The sequence below is a fragment of the Triturus cristatus genome, chromosome 1_1 (assembly GCF_964204655.1).
Source record: "Triturus cristatus chromosome 1_1, aTriCri1.1, whole genome shotgun sequence".
NCBI classification, from domain to species: domain Eukaryota; kingdom Metazoa; phylum Chordata; class Amphibia; order Caudata; family Salamandridae; genus Triturus; species Triturus cristatus.
In genome coordinates this window covers 1054815411-1054838171 of record NC_140579.1, presented here as the reverse complement: position 1 = coordinate 1054838171, position 22761 = coordinate 1054815411, and the positions used below count along the sequence as shown (strand labels likewise).

At 48.5% G+C, this 22761-nt stretch overlaps 1 protein-coding gene across 3 annotated transcripts in view; it reads left to right on the top strand.

The window, feature by feature from the left end:
• Nucleotides 1–22356, top strand: part of ZNF76 (zinc finger protein 76) — a 267736-nt gene extending 245380 nt beyond the window's left edge. For all 3 annotated transcript variants that reach the window (XM_085651124.1, XM_085651127.1, XM_085651125.1), the window contains one exon: nucleotides 20173–22356. In XM_085651124.1, the coding sequence (XP_085507250.1) occupies nucleotides 20173–20280 (108 nt within the window). In that variant the 3' untranslated portion in view covers nucleotides 20281–22356. The remainder of the gene's footprint in view (nucleotides 1–20172) is intronic.
• Nucleotides 22357–22761: the final 405 nt, after the last annotated feature.

The window sequence follows — 22761 nt, the reverse complement described above, 5'->3', positions numbered from 1 at the left end:
TTCACCTTCTCTTCGGCACTTCTTCGATTCCGGTCGTCGACGGCGGCCTTCGGGCCTATTCCGGCTCCGGTCTCGGCTGATGGAAAGAACTCCTTTCAAGAAGTGCCCTCGATGTGGGTCCAAATTCCCCCACACCGATCTTCATGAGGTGTGCAACCTCTGCCTCTCCCCTGAACACGAGGCCCGAGACTGTCCCGCCTGCAAGTCTTTTAGATCTAAAAAGACTATTCGAGATCGAAGGGCCAGACGCAACATGGCGCACTCCTCGACCTCCGCTCTAGTCGACATCTTCGGGGACGACGTCGAAGCTCCGGGACAGCAGAACATCGAAGAAGAGGACGACGACCTCGTCAGTGCTTCCGAGGCCGACGACTCAGATGTGGATGGCATCACCCCGGCGCAGAGGGTCGTGAGTACTATACCCCCTCCCACACCCACGCCGATACCCAAAAAGGCTTCGGTCACGCCTTCGCGTTCGAGTCTAGGCAAGACCAAGGATACTGCTTCTCACACCCCACCTTCGGGCCCGGTAAAGAAGCCTGTTAAGCCTTCCGGCAGCTCGGGCTCGAGCCAGCCTACCAGCGGTACCGAAAGACACCCTTCGGCACCGAAGAACAAATCGGCCTCCACCTTCACACCGAGCCCAGCACCAAAGCCCTCGGTGTCGAAACCTGCCCTCTCGGTGCCGACCAAACAGCATAAGGCCCTCGGCACCGACACTCCCGTGCCGAAGCCTCTTTCGGCACCGAACAAAAAATCGGAGGTCCTGAAGAAGCACGGCTTAGACAAGCCTAAAAAACCGTCGGCCCCGAAAACCTCGGCGCCGACCGAACAACCAGTGTCGCAAGAACTTTTCACACCAGATCCTCTGCAAAAGACACTTACCAAGGATCCAAAAACTGGACATTTGACACTGTCTTCAAAAAAGAGACACTTGGACAAACCAGCTCCACCTCCAAAGAGGAAGGACACTGCTACCTCCCCTCTCAGAGTGCCTTCTCCACCTCCTCCACCCTCCCCACCTCCACCTTCACCCCTGCCTCATCGCTCTCCAACCCTGTCTCCAGACCAAGATGATCTAGGGGACCCTTACTATGATCCAGCAGATGTGCCACAAGACCCCACCCCTACTGGATCTCCAGACCCATGGAATGACTATAACCATCCGGACATCCCAGATGTCCCACAGGATGACCTTTACCCATCCAGGCCATCCCCACCAGAAGATTCGTTAGGCTTTCACCACCTACTACAGAGGGCGGCACATTATCACGGGGTGGAGTTACATACTGACCCAGTGGAGGAAGATTTTCTCCTAGATACCTTTGATAATGCACATAGGTCTACTGCCATTCTACCTATGTTAAAAGGAGTAATAAAACATGCACCGGAGGTTTTTAAAGACCCAGTCAGGGCTAGGGTCCTAAACCCCCGTATAGAGAAAAAATACAAAGCCGCCCCCACAGATCCTTCATACATTAAAGGCCCTGCACCACTGGATTCCTTAGTGGTATCTACAGCTAGGAAGCGTTCAAATTCTCAGGCCTCAGGCGAAGCACCACCACCTGACAAAGAGTCCAAGCTCCTAGACGCCTCAGGGAAGCGCACTGCGTCACAAGCCGCCAATATATGGCGTATCGCCAACTCGCAAGCGCTATTGGGCAGATACAACAGGGCGCATTATGATGAGTTAGAGACCATCATGCACCACCTCTCTATACAGAAATAGGGCTAATGAATTGATCCAAGAGGAAAAAACTATAACTAATACCTCTATACGCTGTGCCCTAGATGCGGCAGATACAGCCTCCAGGGCCATAAACACCAGTGTCCTTCTCCGTCGCCACTCCTGGCTAAGAGTTTCAGGTTTTAAACCTGAAGTACAAGCCTCCATATTGAATCACCCATTCGACCAACAACGTTTATTTGGCCCAAAAGTTGATGAAGCCCTCGAGAAGATGAAGAAAGATACTGATACGGCGAAATCCATGGGAGCCCTACAGTCACACACTCCTAGGCGCTCCTTTCGCCGCTCTTCCTTTCAGGGCACGGGCAGAGGCTACTCCTCGGATAGTGCATCCACGTCCTACAAATCCCCTCTTCAATCTACCTTCACAAAGGGTTATCAAAGAGGCGGATACAGAGGCAATAATAATAAAGGCAGAGGCAAGACAAATACCGCCTGCTCTGCCACACCGCCTACCCAATGACTTTCCCCCCGCTCCCTCCAGACCATTCCACTCCGGTCGGGGGCAGAATACAACATTTCCTTCACGTCTGGGAGACAATCACCTCAGACAGATGGGTGACCCAAATTATTAATTCAGGGTATTGCCTAGAATTAACATCTACCCCCCCCAAACATTCCACCCAGGCAACGCCCACTGTCTCAAGAACATGCCACGTTACTAAAACAGGAGGTAATCTCCCTCCTGCAAAAACAAGCCATAGAGCAGGTCCCCCATCAATCAACAAAATTTAGGGGTCTACTCCCTGTACTTTCTGATTCCAAAGAGAGACGAGACTCTACGACCTATCCTAGATCTCAGACCTCTAAATACTTACATACATTCAGACCACTTCCACATGGTAACCCTTCAACAGGTTCTTCCACTCCTCTCCCAGAACGACTTTCTCACCACTCTGGACTTGAAAGATGCATACTTTCACATCCCAATACACCATGCTCACAGAAAGTACCTCAGATTTGTAGTGGACGGGCAACACTACCAGTTCAAGGTGCTCCCGTTCGGGTTAACAACAGCACCAAGGGTATTCACCAAGTGCCTAGCAGTAGTGGCGGCACACCTCAGAAGACAGCACATTCACGTCTTCCCGTATTTGGACGACTGGCTAATAAAAGCCACGTCCTACGAACAATGTGTGCAACACACCGCCGATACAATCCAACAACTTCACCAGCTAGGTTTCACGGTGAACCACCAAAAGTCCCACCTGGTACCATCACACACAAAACAATACCTCGGTGCCACCATAGACACCTCAAAAGCCATAGCCTATCCCAATCCTGCCAGAATTGCAAATATACAACCTCTGCGTCAAAAATTCATATTTCAACACTCTCTCCCAGCAAGGGTGTTTATGCAACTGATAGGGATGATGGCCTCTTGCATTTTTATAGTGCCCCATGCAAGACTCCAGATGCGTCCACTCCAAGAGTGTTTAGCGCACCAGTGGAACCATGCCCAGGGGCAACTGACAGATCTGGTGTTGGTAGACGGTCGCACCCATCGCTCTCTGCAGTGGTGGAACACCACAAACCTTTCCAGAGGTCGACCGTTCCTGGACCCGGTTCCACAAATAATCCTAACAACAGACGCATCGCTCTCCGGCTGGGGAGCTCATCTGTTACATCTCACAATACAGGGCTCATGGACGCCGCAACAGAAGTTACTCCACATCAACCATCTGGAGTTACTGGCAATCTTCCTAGCCCTAAAATCCTTCCAGACGCAGATTTTAGGCAAGGCAGTCCTCATTCGCACAGACAACATGACTGCCATGTACTACATTCAAAAACAGGGGGGCACACACTCTCCACAGCTCTCTCAATTAGCACAGAGCATATGGAGATGGGCAATTCCACAGAAAATTTTTCTCCTGGCCCAACACGTCCCAGGAGTCCAAAACACCGTGGCAGATCTGCTCAGCAGACAAACGCAACAGATTCACGAATGGGAACTTCACCCACAGGTTCTTCACCCGTTCTTTCAGAAGTGGGGGCATCCACACACAGACCTATTCGCCACCCACGAAAACAAAAAATGCCCAAGCTTCGCCGCCAGATATCCACACCCATTGTCCAAAGACAATGGGATATGGATGAACTGGTCAAACAAATTTGCATACGCTTTTCCACCTCTCCCACTAATTCCATTAGTGGTGCGAAAGCTACAACAGCATTCCCTAACACTGATCCTAGTAGCTCCAACATGGGCCAGACAACCGTGGTACACCACACTGCTGGAACTCTCGGTAATACCACACCAAAAGCTGCACCTCTCACCATGCCTCCTAACCCAGAACCATGGAGACATCAGGCACCCGGACCCAGCTCAGCTCAACCTTGCGATCTGGCTCCTGAGGTCCTAGAATTCGGATACCTTAACCTTCCCCCTGATTGCATGAATATTATCAGGGAAGCTAGACACCCTACTACTAGGGCACGCTATGCTGCAAAGTGGAAAAGATTTGTTGTTTACTGCCACAACAACACAATCAACCCTCTAAATGTGTCCATACAGCACATCATATGTTACTTGCTCCATCTACAAAGGTGTAACCTAGCATATACATCCATTCGGTTACACCTCGCAGCAATTGCTGCTTACTTACAGAACAGGCAGCACCTATCACTTTTCAGGGTGCCTGCCATCAAGGCCTTTATGGACGGCCTCAAAAGAGTAATTCCACCCAGAGTACCACCCTCACCTGTCTGGAACTTGAATATAGTTCTCACAAGGCTAATGGGACCCCCTTTCGAACCATTACATAAATGTGAGCTGCAATTTCTCACATGGAAAACAGCATTTCTAGTGGCCATCACTTCCCTTAGAAGGGTTAGTGATGGCCACATACATACAGGAACCTTTTCTCCAAATGCATCAGAACAAGGTTGTACTCCGCACCAACCCAAAATTTCTACCCAAAGTCATTTCTCCCTTCCATCTAAACCAGTAGGTAGAATTACCAGTCTTTTTCTCACAACCTCAAACCGTTGCGGAAAGGGCTTTACACACACTGGATGTTAAAAGGGCCTTACTTTACTACATCCAAAGAACACAACCTTTCAGAAAAACCAAACAGCTATTTGTCTCTTTCTCTCCACCACATAAAGGCAACCCTATTTCTAAATCAGGGATAGCTAGGTGGATTGTAAAATGCATACAGATTTGCTACCACAAAGCAAAACGAACGCTATCTGTTCCCCCTAAAGCCCACTCTACAAGGAAGATAGGGGCTTCTTTGGCTTTTCTAGGAAACATACCACTAGATGACATCTGCAAAGCAGCGACATGGTCAACACCGCACACTTTCACAAAACATTACTGTGTAGATGTGCAATCCAAGCAACAAGCTAGTGTAGGCCAGGCAGTACTAAAAACACTGTTCCAAACAACTGCAACGGATGCCGGTGGTCGCCGCTAGGGTTGGGTACTGCTATATAGTCTATGCACAGTGTATAATCTACAGCTCATATGCCTCGAACGGAATATGCTACTTACCAGTATGCATCTGTTCTTGGCATGTAGAGCTGCAGATCTATACACGCCCACCCGCCTCCCCGGCTACCTGTATCCGTTCCAGTCTATCTTATTTAGATACAACACACATGGGTTTCTTTACTGTTATTACTACGCTCCATCTTTCCCTGCTGGCGAAAAACAATCTAAGGATGGAGCCGAAGCCCATGTGCAATACGAACCAAAGGAGGAGTCACCAACCTAGTGACTTCCAAAGACTTTCCAAGAGGAAAAACAAGCTGCAAACATCCGGGCCCAACACCAGATGGCGATCTATGCATAGTGTATAGATCTGCAGCTCTACATGCCAAGAACAGATGCATACTGGTAAGTAGCATATTCCTTCTTGCTTTTTGTTGACCAATGGGACCTTGTATACCTGTAGGAGCTAGATATAAAGTAGATAGTAACTTCTTAATGTTGTATGCCATTTATGGAAGAAGAGGCTAGACTGGTGCTTCCAAACCCACAAGTGGATAAGGCAAACTGGCCAGGTGCAATACAGCCTTTTAGCCACCTTAGGGCGAAGTGGTAGAACCCCTAACCAACCTTAAACATTCCTTGTTGAGGAAGAATTGGTGTTTGAAGATTGGTGGCTCAATGCACGGTGGTAGCTGGCAGCTATACATGTGTAAGCCTGAAGGTTGTATGATACTGGATCGAAGTCAGTTATATTGACATAGTTATGTTGCATGCATTGCATTGCCCTGCGAAGTATATTAATATAATGTGTGCTTTTACTTTGTGTCACTAAATCATATCTATCTTATTCTTTTATAATTAAGTTTACAACTTTGTAAAATTTACTTCTTTGTATATCATGGTAAATGTACCTAATATATCTTACTAATGATAGTTCTTTGTTATAGTTTTTAAATATATATTTTACTTTACTTATTTATTTTTGTGTATATGTATTCATTTATGTAGTGTGTGTTTGTGTGTGTATAAATATATATATATTTCTCTCTTAGCTGATTTCCATTTATAGCCATAAGCATTGAATAGTCCTGCTCATGTGCGGAGACCCCGGAGCAGTTCTTATATATCTTAAATGTAGAATCTTGCCTTCCTGCAAGACACTAAAGAAAGAGAATGATTATACAGCCTATATACCTAGGCTACAATGGGCAGATTCTTCATCATGAAGACAAAAAATGGGCCAGAATAAAGTATCTGAGGATAATCTGAGATGACATGCAAACTTGCAAAAATATCCCTCACAAACCCTTTTTTATGATGGAGATAAAGGAGAGCAGGACAGAGTAGCCTCATAGGCTGTCATCATATGGCCAGAAAAGAGATTGTGCCTTTAAGAAGCCAGATACCACCAGTATCCTATCGTGCACAGCAGGTGACAGTTGCTTAAGTTCTTTTTTTTCAGGTCCTGCTGACAGGACTCTGGAGCACTGAGCTCAGCAAATTTTTGGCTTTTCTCTTCAAAATTCTAAACTGAATATCTGAAAGAAACAGTTAGTTATAGATTACTTACCTTTGAATTTCCCCCAGGCGTCAGACTGGATCCAGAAAGTTTTTCGTCAGCAGTACCCCTGCGCTTCCGATGGTGGCGTCGGTCGACTCCGCGTTCGGCGTTGTGGTCGCCGGAATGATGTTGCGGTAGCTACATAGATGCCGCCCTCGTGTGCTGACGTCAGTTCTTTCTTTTTCTGCGCCAGCATGCGCAGATCAGAAGAGAGCGGTACCCCCAGTCACTTTTTGACTGACATTTTCTCGACTTTTGTCAACATCGTTTTTTGAGTCCGTCGACTCCTGGTGCACGAGGGATGCCCGACTTCAAGGCTTGCGGTTCCTGTAACCGACGGATGTCTGTGACGGATCTGCACCGCGTGTGCCTCTTCTGCCTGGAGCGTGACCACGACCCCAAGTCGTGCTCCGACTGCTGGACCATGAACCCGAAGTCTTTGCAGGAGCGGTCCCGAAAGATACTCGAGGCCCGGACGTCAGCTCCACGCCGCTCGAGGTCCCGGTCGTGTAGGAGGTTGAGGGACCGGTCGCTGAGCCACCACCATTCTTCGGCCAAGTCTTCGCACTTGAGGTCAGGTAAGTTGAAGCACAAGAAGAAGTCGAAGAAGCATCATCACTCTTTGGCTTCTCCCCATCCGCCGGCCGACGTGACGAGAGATGCGGGTGGTTCCCCTCCCACAGCTCCGTGTGCAGAGCCCTTCTCGGGAGCGGGAGTGGCCCCCTGCTCAGCTTCGTCAGTTTTACAAAGCGATGCACGCCATCTTTGGGCAGCGTGACTCCACCGGCGCACCTTCGGGCCCCGCGGACTCGGCTCGGAGCCCTGGGCCTTCGACGCCGGCGGCTTCAGCCTCTGCGCTGCAGGGTCCCCTTGAATCCAGTCCTGGATCTGGATCAGCGTGGGTCGACCTTGTTATGTCTCCCCCACGCCGATTCCACCAGCACCATGTCCGCAGCCGGCATCAGCTGTGTCCCCAGCCGGCGTCTACCCCGGCCTCCACCTCGAGGTAGACACGGAGCCGGACACGCCGGACCTGGCGCTGACGGGTACTTTTGTGCCGCTGTTCCACCCTACCAGCCAGAGGAGAGTGAGGAGGAATGGGAGGGGTCTGGGGACCCTTTAACCGACCAGTTAGGTTATGAACCAGACTGGAGAGAGGAACGGGGGGAAGCCAGTGGTCTGGATACTCCCCGGACCTTGGCATGTTGTCTCCTCCTACCGTGGCTACGGAGGAGGGAGCGTCATACATAGTGGTGTTGCGTAGGGTGGCCGAGGCTCTCCACCTCGAGCTACCTACGGTGGCAGTCGGGACTAACCTCCTGACAGAGGTGCTTCAACCGCCAGCGAGCTCTCCAGAGCCCCTGCTGCCATTTAATAAAGTCCTCATGGACATCCTTTTGGGCACCCGGTCCAGGCCCAATACAGGGGCTCCTGTAGACTGGATGATTGCCCGACGCCACCGCCCGACCCCAGGCGACCCCCACTTTCCTCTCGCAGCACCCCACCTCCAAGGGTGCATTCCCTACCACTCCACCTGATGGGGAATCCAAAAAGCTGGACCATCTTGGGAAGATGTTTTCTTCCTCCAGCTTGGGAATGCCGTCGGTAAACACCGCATGTTTGTTGGGCACTTACATCCACTCTGTGTGGGATACGGTCTCGCAAGTGCTGCCTCAGTGCCTGCAGGAGGCCCTGGCCGTGCTTTCTTGAGCAGTTGCTGAAGGGAGACGCGCAGTAAAGTTTACAATCCACTGTGGGCTGGATACCGTCGACTCACTAGGCAGGACGATTTCCACGTCGGTAGCCCTTCAACGCTATGCCTGTTTGAGGTTGACTGGTTTTTCCGAGGATGGCCAATCCACTCTTATGGACATGCCCTTTGATGGCCGTCGCCTTTTTCGGCGACAAGGCAGACAACGCGCTGGAGCGCTTTAAAGACTCTCGTGTTATAGACAGGTCCTTGGGCCTCTCCACCACCCGCCCTGCGCAGTCTGCCTTTCGCCCCTTTCGTGTCTACAGCTGGGGTGCCCCGCCATGTCCCGCCCAGAGCCACGGGCTGGCGCAAGCTGTTCAGCCTCTGGGCGGCCAAGGACGTGGGAACCAGTGCCGTGGTTCTGGGGGCCAGTGGGCGGACAGTCCTCCACAGCGCCTTCTGCAGCAGCCTCCAAACCCTCCTAGTCCGACCTTTCATGGCCACCAAACGCCAGTGGGCAGCAGGATTTGCCATCAACTCCCCCACTGGCGGGCCATCACTTCGGACAGGTGGGTTTTGCAAATAGTCCGCAGGGGCTACTCCCTCCCCTTCGAGACTACCCCTCCATCCATGCCACCTCAGTACCATCGCGTGTCGGAGGATCATCTAGCCCTTCTCCGACAGGAAGATTCGGCACTCTTGGCCAAGGCAGCCATGTAGCGCGTTCCTGTCTCAGAAGTAGGTCGTGGTTGCTATTCCCACTACTTTCTGGTGCCCGAGAAGGACAAAGGCCTGCGTCCTATCTTTGATCTCAGGAACGTCAGCCGCTTCCTCCAGAAGGAGAAGTTCAAAATGTTGACGCTCGCTCAGGTCCTGTCTGCCCTCGACCCTGGAGACTGGATGGTAGTGTTGGACTTGGAGGACGCTTACTTTCACATCCTTGTCCTGCCGGCTCACCGGCGTTAACTGCGGTTCACAGTAGACCACGAGCACTTTCAGTTTACAGTGCTCCCCTTTGGCCTGACCAACGCCCCTTGGGTGTCCACGAAAGGGATGGTGGTGGTCGCTGCTCATCTGTGCAGATCAAGTGTTCCAGTCTTCCCCTATCTCGACAACTGGCTGTTGAAGGCGGGCTCGCCCCAGGCTGTCGTCTCCCACCTCCAGACTAGGGCCAACCTCCTGCATTTGCTTGGGTTTTCCATCAACGTGCGGTTCTGGAGACAACGCAGTTTAGGGTCTATCCTCCTCAACAGCGAGTCCGGGAAATTCAGGCTATAATTCCGATCTTTCAGCCTCTATCCCAGGTTTTGATCAGGATGACCCTCAGGCTACTGGGTCTGATGGCCTCCTGCATTCTGCTGGTGGACCGTGCCATATGGCATATGCGGGCTCTGCAGTGGGACCTGAAGTTTCAGTGGGCACAACATCAGGGGAACCTGTCCGATTGTGTCCAGATCTCGGAGGGCACTGCACACCAATTGCAGTGGTGGCTAACGAACCAGGATTGGGTCAACATCAGATCCCTCTCCCTTCCTCAACCAGATTTCACAGTGGTGACCGATGCATCACTTCTGGGATGGGGCAGCCACACGGGGAGGCGGAGATCAGAGGCCTCTGGTCTCAGGCGGAGTCCAGGCTCCATATCAACCTTCTGGAGCTTCGGGAGATTCGTCTTGCATTCCTTCCCTCTGTCCGGGGAAGAGTAGTGCAGGTGTTCACGGACAACACCATCGCCATGTGGTCCTGGTAGAGGGCCGGGTGGGGTTGTGGACCCTATTTCAGGATGCCCTCTGCCTCTGGACATGGCTGGAACATCAGGGCATATCCCTGGTGGTTCAACACCTGGCAGGTTCCCTGAACGCCAGGACGGATGAACTCCGCTACAGGTGCTTGATGTATCACGAATGGCGTCTTCAGTCGGAGGTGGTGCAAGGTCTCTTTCGACAGTGGGGAGAGCCTTGGTTGGATCTATTCGCCACCGAAGAGAACGCGCAATGTCAGCAGTTCTGCGTGTTGTAATTTCCAAGGTGGCACTCGCTAGGCAATGCTTTTCGTCGCGAGTGGATTTGCGGTCTTCTATACGCCTTTCCACCCATACCACTTCTGCTAAGAGTGCTGAAGAAGATCATGCGCGACCGGACCCAAGTCATTCTTGTGGCTGTGGATTGGGCACGAAGAGTCTGGTATCCCAAGCTGCTCAACATGGCCATCGATCCTCTGACCTGACTGCCTCTTCGGGAGGATCTTCTGTCGCAGCAGCATCGGACGGTCCTCCACTCGAACCTGTCCAGCCTCCACCTCTTTGCGTGGAGATTGAGAGGCCGCAGTTATTGTCGTTTGACCTGCCTCCCGAAGTCTGCAATGTTATCTTGGCAGTCAGGCATCCCTCCACTAAGACGGTATACACCTGCAGATGGAAAAATTTGTGGCATGGTGCACAGCAAAGGCTGTGGATCTCCTTTCCGCCCCTCTTCCTGAGGTTCTCTTGTTCCTCCTTTCTTTGGCCCAGCAGGGCTCCACTCTGGGCACTCTAAAGGGCTACCTCTCGGCCATTTCAGCCTTCTTTAGGCTTCCTGATCAACCTTCTCTTTTCAAGTCCCCTGTTGTAAATAGATTCCTTAAGGACATTACTCATGTTTTTCCTCCTGTTCCATTCGTAATGCCCCAGTGGTACTTGAAACTTGGTTCTTGCATATCTTTTGTGCGCTCCCTTTGAGCCGCTACATAACTGTCCTCTCAGACTTCTCACTTTGAAAACTGCCTTTCTGGTGTCCATCACCTCTGCACGCAGGGTGAGTGAGCTACAAGCTCTTTCTTCCAAGCCTCCTTTTCTGGCTGTCCATCTGGACAAGGTTGTCCTTAGAAGTAGACCTTCCTTTCTTCACAAGGTGGTTACTTCTTTCCACATTGGCCAAACCACCATTACCCACCTTCTTTCCGCTTCCGCTTCCGCATCCTTCAAAAGAGGAAGAGAGGCTCCACCATCTGGATCCAAAACGCACACTTAACTTCTACTTGGATCGCACCAAACAATTCCAGGTGGACAACCAGGTCTTTGATGGTTACGAGGGCGCTAAGAAAGGTCGGGCCATGCACAAAATTACCATCTCCAGGTGGGTCGTTCTGTGCCTCAAAGCTTGCTGTTCTTTGGTAAAGAAGGATCCTCCAGTGGGACTGCGCGCCCATTCCACCTGGGCGACGACAGCCACCACTGCTTTGGGACAGAGAGTCTCCTTAATGACATCTGTCAGGCAGCTACGCGGGCATCACTGCATACGTTCACCAATCACTACTGCCTGGATAGCCAAGTCCGGAGAGATGGCTTCTTTGGCCGTTCTGTTCTCCAGGACTTTCTGGTGTGAACTTAGTTTGCAGACCCACCTCCGTGGTTGGTATTGCTGGGATATCTATTCTAAGGTATAGAATCTATAAGTAACTGTTTCTTTCAGATGAACAAGTTATTTACCTTTGGTAATGATATGTCTGTAAGAAACATAGGTTAGTTATAGGTTCCTTACCGCCCCACCCATCCTCCCCGTTCTGCGAACTGACTTCTAGGGTTAAGGGCTTCCTTTCAGGGCCCTAGTTTTGTGCACCAGTGGTCAGTGTCTTGCATGGCTCTGCGCTTCTGGCGTGGAAAGTCGTGTACAGAACAGACGGCATGTGAGGGCGGCGTCTATGTAGCTACCGTCTTCCCGGCGACCATGCCGACGACGAGCGCAGTCGACCGACGCCACCTTCCGACGCGCAGGAGTACTGCTGACGAAAATCTTTCTGGAGCCAGTCTCACGCCTGGTGGTAAATCTAAGGTAAGGAATCCATAACTAACCTATGTTTCGTACAGATATATGGTTACCGAATGTAAGTAACTTGTTCTTTGGTGACAACTGTTTACTCGATGTCTTTAATATCTCCCTGGCCTTTACTGTTTTTTCCTGACAGAAATTAGAGGCTTTTTCACAGAAAAATGCCTTCTCTTTTTTTTTTTTATAATTGCCTAGCCTGTTGGAGGAAAAAGGCCAAGACAGACCCTCAATATGTGTGTATTCTCTGCCTCCCAGAATATCATGTTCCTGATTCTTGCCATCACTGCAGGGACTTTTCATGATACCGAGGAGCGAAGAAAACCGAGTCAGAAGGTGAGGCCTCAGGACGAGGAGAGGGTCAGACCTCTACCAAGGCTCTGTCATCTGTCTCTGGTGGGCATGCCAGGAAGAACACTGCTCAAGAACGCCATCGGTCCTGGTTGACGTTGAGAGCATCAGTGTTGAAGAGAGGTACAACACCGAACTGTTCGCTGTCTCTTAATCAAGCGCCGCAGATCAGCATTGAAGCCTAAAGTTTTGACGTTGAGAACTACTCCGTCAACCCACAGGCCTCGCTTGACATTGAGGCGTTCATCAACAACGAGGCCATCAAGACTGACGTCGAGATCCATGTCAATGTCAAGGCACCATCAAAGTTCAACGTCGAGGCACACTTCAACATCGAGGCACTGCCAGCGATCCTCGACTACAAGCAGGTCGACAACACTTTCAACATCATCTAAGCTACAGGGGGCAAGAAGAAAGACGACTCGCCTACTTCTCCCCAGATTCGGAGTACTCTAGAGCATATTCCCCTTCAGGGGTCCAACCATCTACACCACCAGCAGCTCCGCCTCTCCCTCCTCCACCACCGCCTCCAACTCCACCACCGCCTCCAGCTCCACAGGCACTGTTCACTCAAGGACCCAGATTTTGTTCCAGTTCACGCCATCATTCTAGGCGCTCCCATCATAATCATTCATGATATCGGTCAAGACAGCATACGGCCATGTCCTCCACTTCTACTGGAAGATACGTCCAACATTTCAGTGTCACCACATTTCAAAAGCTCCTCATAAGGGGAGTGACAAAACTTAACATCCCTAGGTTGACTCCAACACCAATGACATCAATCATGTTTGAGACTACACCACAGGTCAGCATCAAGACCTTTGCTGCCTTTAGTACCAGGTCTCCTTGAACCTTCTATGGACCTGTTCCTGACAGCAGCCTCTGTTAAGCCAGCACCATCCAGGCTTCAAATGAAATACCACCATCTAAACCAGGATCATGATTTCCTGCGAACAGATCCTACATCAGGCTTAGGTGACTGTGGTAGGGACAAAGGAGAAAAATGCCACTACTCCCACTTCCGCAGTACTTCCTGATACAGAAAGTCGGAAGTTAGACACTGTGGGCCAAAAAACGTGCGGTACAGCAGCAGCCACCCTTAAAGCAGCCAGTGCCACTGCTGTTCTAGGCTGATACGACAGGGCACTGTGGGAATCTATTAACCAGTTTGCGGAACATCTCCCAAGGGATAAGAGGGAATACTTTGTGGAAATCCTGAATGAATGATTGATGTCCTCAAATCAGGTTATTAGTGCTGCAGCAGACTTTTCTCTTTTAGAAGCTTATGAGTACTGCCACGGCATTACTTTTCGTAGGCACTCTTGACTCCACCTTGTAGCCATCAAGCCAGAATTAAATGGTTGCATGTCATTGCACCATGTTGTTTTACCACGCATGGTTTTACACGCTTACCATTCGTGTGCATTTTTATAGAGTATAATAAAAAACGTCCACCAGCGCGCAAACAGCATGCACACATTCAGCATTCTGTCCAAAGTAAGTATTTAAAATAAATTTTCCACTCACCCTCTGCTCCTGTCCCGCGTTTTGTTTTTTTCAGGCATCATGCATACCTGTTTGTTTGGTGCCAAAGTAATTCTCCGGTATTGTTTAATCTCTGTAATATAACTTGGCATTAAATTAATACTCTGATATTTGTTAAACATTCCCGAGCATTAACACACTTACCCACCTATTGCCCTTATACGTCCTGTTCTGTTCTTTTTTTCTTCAGGCATCATTAATTTGGTATCAAATTAAGTTTTTTTAATACATTTCCTGAGTATTAACTTGATTTAACATGATATCTATTAACTTTAACTAATAACATAGTTCCTAAAGCACCTGCACCTCCTCCTAAAAGTATATTGTCTTTAATTGTTGTAATTAATCTTCTATTCCACACTTGTGGTGCAAATTCGGTAATAAAGTACATCTCGTTACATAGAAAACACTGCCACCTACTGGCCTAATGCATGGTAAAGTCTGTTCGAAGTATAAAAAGTGTAGTAAACGTAATCCGAAGTAAAAACTTCATAGTAAAGGCTGTTCCCCATTTTATACCTACCATTCTCTGGTACCACTCTATTTGGAAGCCATGCCAATGATGAGATGGCATGGATGAAGTCCGAAATGGACACTCTAAAAGCGGTCGGCTAAGAGAGACCCAGGGAACAGAGAAAATCTTTCCGACCCTATCAACGCCGCTCATACTCCCAGAGGCTTCAAAACCCTCATTAGTATCAGAGCCGCCAGCTAAGCGGTGCACAACAACAGCACTAACATCCCTACCAATCATATCATTGAAAACAGTCTAGAAGGAGATCTATCTACCCAGCAGCCTGTTCAAAGGGGCAAGCAACCATCTGGGTCAAAACCTGGAATCATTACGTCCCCCTCTTCTGTTACCCACTCCGGTAGGGGGAAACATCTGACATTATCTGGCAGAATGGCAAAACATAATGCAAGAAGCCTGGGTGCTGAATATTGTTCGCAATGGATATTGTCTGAGTTTCTCTAGTCCTCCACCGTCTATACCTCCAAAACCATCCAGTTTTCAGCTCCCACTGTTACGAACGAAGGTCAACATCTTCTTACAAAAGCTAGCGGTGGAATCTGTTCCTCACCAACAACGAGGAACAGGCATTTATTCCAGGTACTTTCTCGTCAAGAAGAAAGACAAAAATGAAATCAGACCCATTCTCGACCTAAAAGCAGCCAACAAGTGGATTCAGCGAGAAAGGTTCCGTATGCTGGCCTTTAATCAAACGTATCCCCAATTACACCAGGGGAATTGGCTCTGTTCCATTGTCGAACTTCAAGACGCATACTTTCATATACCAACGGCCAGTTCTTGAGGTTCGTAGTGGGACAGGACCATTATCAGTACCATGTACTTCCATTTGGTCTGAAGTCAGCACCCAGGACATTCTCCAAGTGCATGGCACTAGTGGCTGCCTATCTCCGGAGAAACAAAATATTTGTCTACCCGTACCTGGATGATTCACTAATCAAGGCGTTCACTTCTCAGAAAGCTCAGCTTCATTATAATTGGATTTGCGATTTCCTACACAGGTTAGGCCTTCAGGTCTGCCACAAGTCCACCCCTGTCCCAGTTAAAACTAACCCTGGGCGTAGTTCGCGAAGTAGCGCTACGCGTAGCTACGCAAAGTGCACTACGCGAGCTACGCGTAGCACTTCGCGAACTGCGTAGTACCCTGTTCGCACTGTGCAAGATGTCGTTTTCAGTGATTGCACAGTGCGGACAAGCAACCGGCACTGTGCAATCATTAAAAACGGCATCTTGCACAGTACGAGCTGTAGTTTTCTGCCGCTCGAGTAGATTTTTACTGCAGCTTTCTCAATGCGAACTGGTAGTTTCTCATTGCGAGCGGTCGCGAACATGCGCGACCACTCGCAATGAGAAACCTGACCTCCTCGCGTTGAGAATCTCGCCGGGAGGTTTATTTTCCACGCTCGCGATCGCCAACTTGATGTTGCTGATCGCGAACGAGGAAAAAGTCTCGCCAGGATGTCATTTTGCTTGCTCGTGGTCTCCAACTTGACGTTGAGGACCGCGAGAAAGCAAAAAATGACCGCTGCACTACGCAACACTACGCTATGCGTGTTTGCACTGTGCTACGTGCAATACGCGTAGTGTGAAGTAGCGCAAACTTAGCAAACTACGCGAGCGTAGCGTAGTGCTTTGCCCAGGCTTAGTTAAAACCTGACACTATCCTGGAGCCTCCATCGACACACAATGGGCAAAAGTGTGTCCTTTGGAGGAGAGATTCTTATCAGTCCTTCAAAAGTGTCAGGCTCTCATGAAACCTTCTCATCCAACGGTGAGAACAGTGTCCTCCCTCCTCTGCTCGATGGCCTCCTGCATCTTTGTCACACCGATTGCCCTTCTCCACATGCAGCCTCTACAGGAAGGTCTCTAGGACCAGTGGGACCAACTGACGGGTAAATGGGAAGACCAGATACAACTATCCCTTCATGCGAAGCTGTCCCTGAAATGGTGGTGTTCTCCAGCCAATCTACTTCCAAGTACCACATTTCATCAGGAGATTCCTTCTCATACCATAGTGATGGATGCCTCACTACTGGGATGGGGAGCCCACATGGGTCACCTCCAGATCCAGGGCAAGTGGTTGCCGAGAGAATCAATATACCACATCAATTTCCTGGAGCAGCTGCTCAGTCCACCTGGTGCTGAAGAAGTTTCATCCTTCATTCAGATCCCATGCCCTGCTTGTTCACACGCACAGTACAACAACTATGTACTACTTCCACAAGCAGGGAGGGACAAGATCCAGGCCCTTGTCACATGAGGCCCAGACAATCTCGAAATGGCTTCTGGCCAGGGACCCTACAATCATGGAAACTCACCTTCCAGCTGTCCAAAATGCTCAGGCAGACTCCTGCAAGAAAGCCATGATTGGGTATTAAACAACAACGATGTCAAAGACATTTTCCCAAGGTGGGGAACTCCGGCCATCGACTTGTTCGCCACCGCAGAAAACAGCAAATGCCTAAGCTTCGCATCCAGGTTCTTCCAGCCAGGGACTCTTGGGAATGCCTTATGGATCAACTGGTCTGGCAAATTTCTCTATGCTTTTCCACCGATTCCCCTGATCCTCATGGTTCTCAAAAAGTTGTCCCAATTCACAACCAAGATCCTCCTCATAGCTACGGAGTGGCCACGTCAATGGTGGATCACGAACCCCCTTCACCGGTCCACCTGTCCACATCTAAAACTGCTTTGCAGACCAAACCTACTGATGAAATTCGGATGCTAGAAGGTACACCCCAATCTTTCCTCTTTGAATTTGGCAACAAGGATCCTGAGCTAGTGCAGTACGGACGTTTGAATCTGCTGCAAGACTGCATGGTGAAACTAAGGAGCCTTTCACACGTTCCACATATGCCTTTAAATGGACGAGATTGTGCATACCACTTTCCAGGAAGATGTCATTCTTCCATACTTACTCCATTTGGCAAAATCTGACTTGCAATTTTCTTCTATAAAGGTTCACCCGGCAACTCTTACTGCCTAGAGAAAATATCTTTCACAAACCTTTTTTCAGAATCCCAGTCATCAAGGATTTCCTACGTTTACAGCAGGTTTTTCCTCCCATAATAGGCCTTTCCCCTCCATCGGAGCTTTTGTAGTCCTTTCACACCTTATGCATGATCCCTTTGAGCCCAACATTTGTCTTGGAAAACCTCTTTCCTTGTGGCAATGGCATCTGCCCGCAGGGTTGGCGAGATCCAAGCACTCTGCTCTCATGAGCCATACGCTGTATTTCATTCTATTAAAGTGGTTATAAGAACTCCCCCCAAGTTTCTTCCTACGGTTGTATCGGCCTTCCATATCAACTAGACAATCTCATTTTCAACATTATTTCAGAATCCCTCTACTCCAGCAGAAAGAACTCCCCATTTCCTGGATGTTAGGAGAGTTCTAAAATTCTATATAAACAAAACACAAGACATCGCAACTCGGACCAATTATTCATCAACGGCAGTCCGGTCTGTACAGGCTAAGCCACCTCTAAGCAATCCATTTCACAATGGATAGTGTCTTGAAATCTATTGTGCTATCAAATTGCTAACAAAACTCTCTCAGCTAAACCTAAAGCACATTCCACTAGGGGGAAAGCGGCTACTGCTGCTTTACTTCACAATATCCCTATTCCTGAAATCTGTGAAACAGCTATCTGGAAATTGGAACATTCATTCACCAAGCAATACTTCCTGGATTTTGAAGCTATAGCAGATGTGCAAGTAGGGCAGGCCTCTCTCAGAAATCTATTTGCTTGACCTTACAAGTTTGTCCTCTAGCAAACCAATCCCCATATAACACAGTGGAGGAGACACTCTACTCAGCGCTTAGGAGTATAAATGGAAATCCCCTACGAGAGAAGTAATAGTTTCTTACCTGTATCTCCTTTACTCTTGTAGGAGTATATCCATTATAGTCATAGACCTTCCTTCCTCCTCAATGGAATAGATAGAGGTATTTAGATCTGTTCACACATCACCTTCAAAAGGAACTGAAGCAACTTCCAGCTGCTGTGCACGGTGAGATTCTGGTGGTATCTGGGTTCTTAACGGCACAGTTTCTACCCCCCCCCCTCTCCCCCCTTCAAAAAAAAAATATATATCATTGCCCAGTAATGGTTACTGAGGGACAGAGGGCCTACAGGACAGCTGATCATTCGATCTATTATCCGATTCAGTGTATGAGCCCGTCTAAGTGATTAATGTCATCAAATCGTGCAACATCCCTGCCCACTCAAAACAGTCACCTTATCACCCGTCTGGACCTCACTCATCCAAAGTTCTTCTGCCACAGCCCACTCACCTACGTCCCTACTTCACTGCTCATATGTACGCCCTATAGGAAACATCCCTCTGATGGCAATTTTTCTGCTGGCCAGCACGAGGCCCAGCAATGCAGATTTGTAGTATTTTCTTACTTCCACTCGGGCTCTGTATTAACTGTAACAAAGATCTGCTCCTGAAGATGTTCCAGCAGCAGATCTTCTTTACGAGTGAAGGCTTTGAGTATCTCTGCCCCTTCCAGCCACTCACGGTTTCCAGAGAAAGTACAGGGCATCATCATGCCTCCAGGTCCTGCTCCTGTTCCACCAAGGAGCTGATTCAAACCTTGGTCCCAATGCACCCAGAGTTACCAGGTCCATCGGCGACGTCACAGCAGGTTGAACCTTTTGAGAGGACATGCTACACATTTTTGGCAAGCTTTTGACTCCCTCTTGCACGCCTTCAGGCCCCTAAAGAATATGTAAAATATATCTACAGCCACATATGCCATGAACAGAATATGTTACACTAATCATTTGCTCGTAGTGTATAATGAGCTAGATTCACGTGCGCCCATCTTCCTCGCTAAAAGCCAGTGAGAGTCACGGATGTTTTGCATTTTTTCAGTCCATGTACAAAGCACAGCACACTTTGTCTTCGTCACTGCTCTCCACTTAAACTGCTCGCAGGGAGAGCATTACATGTGTGGAAGATATCTCCATGCAGCACTTTTTGCAACATGAATGGCTGTAGACTAGAAGTGTGCTGTTCAGTTCTTTAGATGTTTGAGGTGCATAGCAAATTCCTGGGAAAGCCAGAAATTGGTCTTGTGAATGGTGACTGTTTTAAAGTAAAAGATTTCCCAATGTACACAAATATAAAGACCAGAATTGCACCACATATCTCATATTTTCTACTAGGCATTTGGACTGCACCCTCTTTAACTGCCTTGCCTACCTCTATCGGATAATTGTCCTGTGGTGATGTTTGCCATCTCGCCCGTCTGTATTCCACTTTCTGCTGTGAAGTAGCCCCTGGCTGTGTGAATGCAGTGCAAAACAATACAATACATTTCTTTTATGCTGGCACCTTAAGTTCACCCTTGATATTCTTAAATTTTACATTCATCTCATACTCCTGCACTTCCGCTTCTCCCAAGTACCCACCTCTCCTTCTGCCTCTGTACAATTAATGTGTTCCCTGACTGCGTCTGAAAATAACCTGCTGTCTCATTTAATTTTTCAGCACAAGGGGCAGCACGTCATGGAGGAAATAGATGTCTTGGTGAACACAGCCATGCAAGAAGAGGAGGAAGATTGTGAGACTTCAGCTGCTGTTACCAATGGGTGCTGAAACTTGAGGCGTCATCACTTGCTGTTATTGAGAGTGAAGGAGTCCTCACCAATAGGTGGCTGAAAACATTGTCACCAATGTGTGCTGAAATTAGAAGAGCCCTCACCAAAGGTGCTAAGATTTCAGAAGCCAAGACTAGAGTAGTCTTCATCAGTAGGTACTGAGCCGCTACCTGCAAATTAAAGACTCCGATCTATTTTCAGTCTCTGCTGTTAAAGTAGCCATCACCAACCGGTGCCACTAGTGGAAGAGCTGCGGTAGAGCAGCCCTCTGCGCCTGTGTTGAGACTGAACAGTAGTTACCAGTGGGTGTTAGAACCGGTAGCGCTGACAGTTAGGAATCCGCACCAGGGAGTGTTCACACTAGAAGGGCTGTCACTAGTCGTTAAGTCTGGGCGAGTTATCACTTATGGTAGCAGAGATTGAGCAGTCAACTTTGAGTGTACCTTTGCAGGGATCAGACTGGTTTGACTTGACCTGTCTGCATACAAGAAAAGCATTCTCCAGCTGTATGGAAACTAACCTGGCATCCTCCCCAGTATGTCCTATATTGTAGGCTTCGGATGAAAGCTTGAGGGAACTCTACAAGAGGAGGTGCTTTTAGTCTATTCCCCCTCCCTGTGTGCCTTAATTCAATGGTCTCTATTAGGAATTGGTATCTATGCATATGGTACAGCTCAGTTCTTTCTTCTTCACATCCAGTGTAGTTTCCATCAGACCCTTGAGCAGTATCACCTGTCCAGGCCTGTTTGCAGAGATCACACCACTTGATCAATTTAAAAAAAAGTTAGTCAACATTTAACCCATATGAAGGAGGCTTCTCAACTTACACCAATGTGCAGGTGCTCTTCATAACACGACCCATGCTCAGGGAGCTCCGGATCTTGTGGGCTGCAATGGAGAGATATTTTAGCGGAGAAATGTTCAAAACATTTCATCCAGACCATCAGCCTGAATCATCCCGTCCATCAGAGAAGCTTGTCCTCCGCTACAGACCTTTTTTCGCAAGTCCCGCTGCAAGGAAGCTCATAGTAAATCTCAGCCTATGGCTGTTCGTGTTTGTCCTCCGTGACTATCCAAATATTGTAAAGCCTCCAAGAATGTTTTCTATCCAAGTCATCCACACTGGTCACTGTTGTTAAACTTGGTTCATTTGTAGCCTTTGTGGTCCCGGTGCCGAGCCTAATGATGGAAAAGCTGATTCCCAGTCCTTGTCACTCCCTCCTGGTGCTTCTTTGCTAAGACTGCTCTCCTTACTTATGGATGCTGGTGACTAGTAACTGATTCTCTTCCTCTGCCAGGTTTATGAGTGAACTTCACTTTGTTCAATCACTCTAGCCTGCTCTCTGCAAGATGTACTCCTTGGAAAGTCTTGATAAGTCATCTGTGCCAATCTTCTTGCTGTAAAAGCCATCTTCCATGAAGTGGCTTTCTGGCTACCTGTTCATGGGGCTGCTCTTCTTAGTGTCTCCAAGAGCTTTGTAGGGGTCCTCATTTTAAGGCCTGTTGCTGCCAGGATTGCCCCTTTGACAAATAATGTCACTAGGTTTTTTCTCATGTTACCAAGCAGGGTTTGCATGTCCAAGTCACCAGCCTTCTCTGAGACCTCAACAGTGACTCTTGTGACACACAGGATTTGGAACTCTGCAATCACATTGGACCCAGTGCTGGTGATCGGATCTCGTGCCCTTTGGTGAGTTATGGCTTAGTATTGTGCTAGCTTCTGTGACCTCATTAATGACATCTGCGACAGAGGGTTTTGGATAATCACATACTGGTGAGGACAGTGAATATCTTCATGGTTTTGGATGTCCTTTAACATAATTAAGTGAGGGCTCGGACACCGTACTAGTGACTTCTTTGACACGTTGGCGTGGATGGATTGCTGGTGATAAGAATCGCCATGGGCTCAGATGAGTTAATGGGTCTGCCTCCAATGTGAGTGAACTTTAAACCTGGATGTATATAAAGAAGGTTCCCTCCTACAATGTATCCATGTACTTCTACCTTTATTATTTAGGTTTCATGGGGAGGGTCCAAATTTTGTTTATTTAATAAAATTTCTACTTTTCTTTCATATTTTCTGTAATATTTTTTCTCTTTTACCACAATGTGGAACTGGTTGCTGTGAGGTATCTGTTGATTGTGTGTTTTGGAGAGCACCCTATAAGAAGGCTTGAACGGTACCTGGTCTTCTCGTGCCTTGATGATGGCTTCACTGTTCACTTAGATTGAAGATGATTGTTCTCTGCCTCCCTGTGTAGGTAACCATTCTTTGCTGTACCATTGGTGCCAGAAACCCACTGTACCTGTCTGTTCCATTGTTGTCATTAGCTGATTAGGAAATGGCACATAGGAAAATAAAGGCAATATTCACGATGCTGAACTGTGAAATCCTAGTCGAGAAACAATGAGTACAGTGCCAAACAGGAACAAACTGCTAAAACCAGTAATGAAGATTATTTCCATTTGTATTGACAGT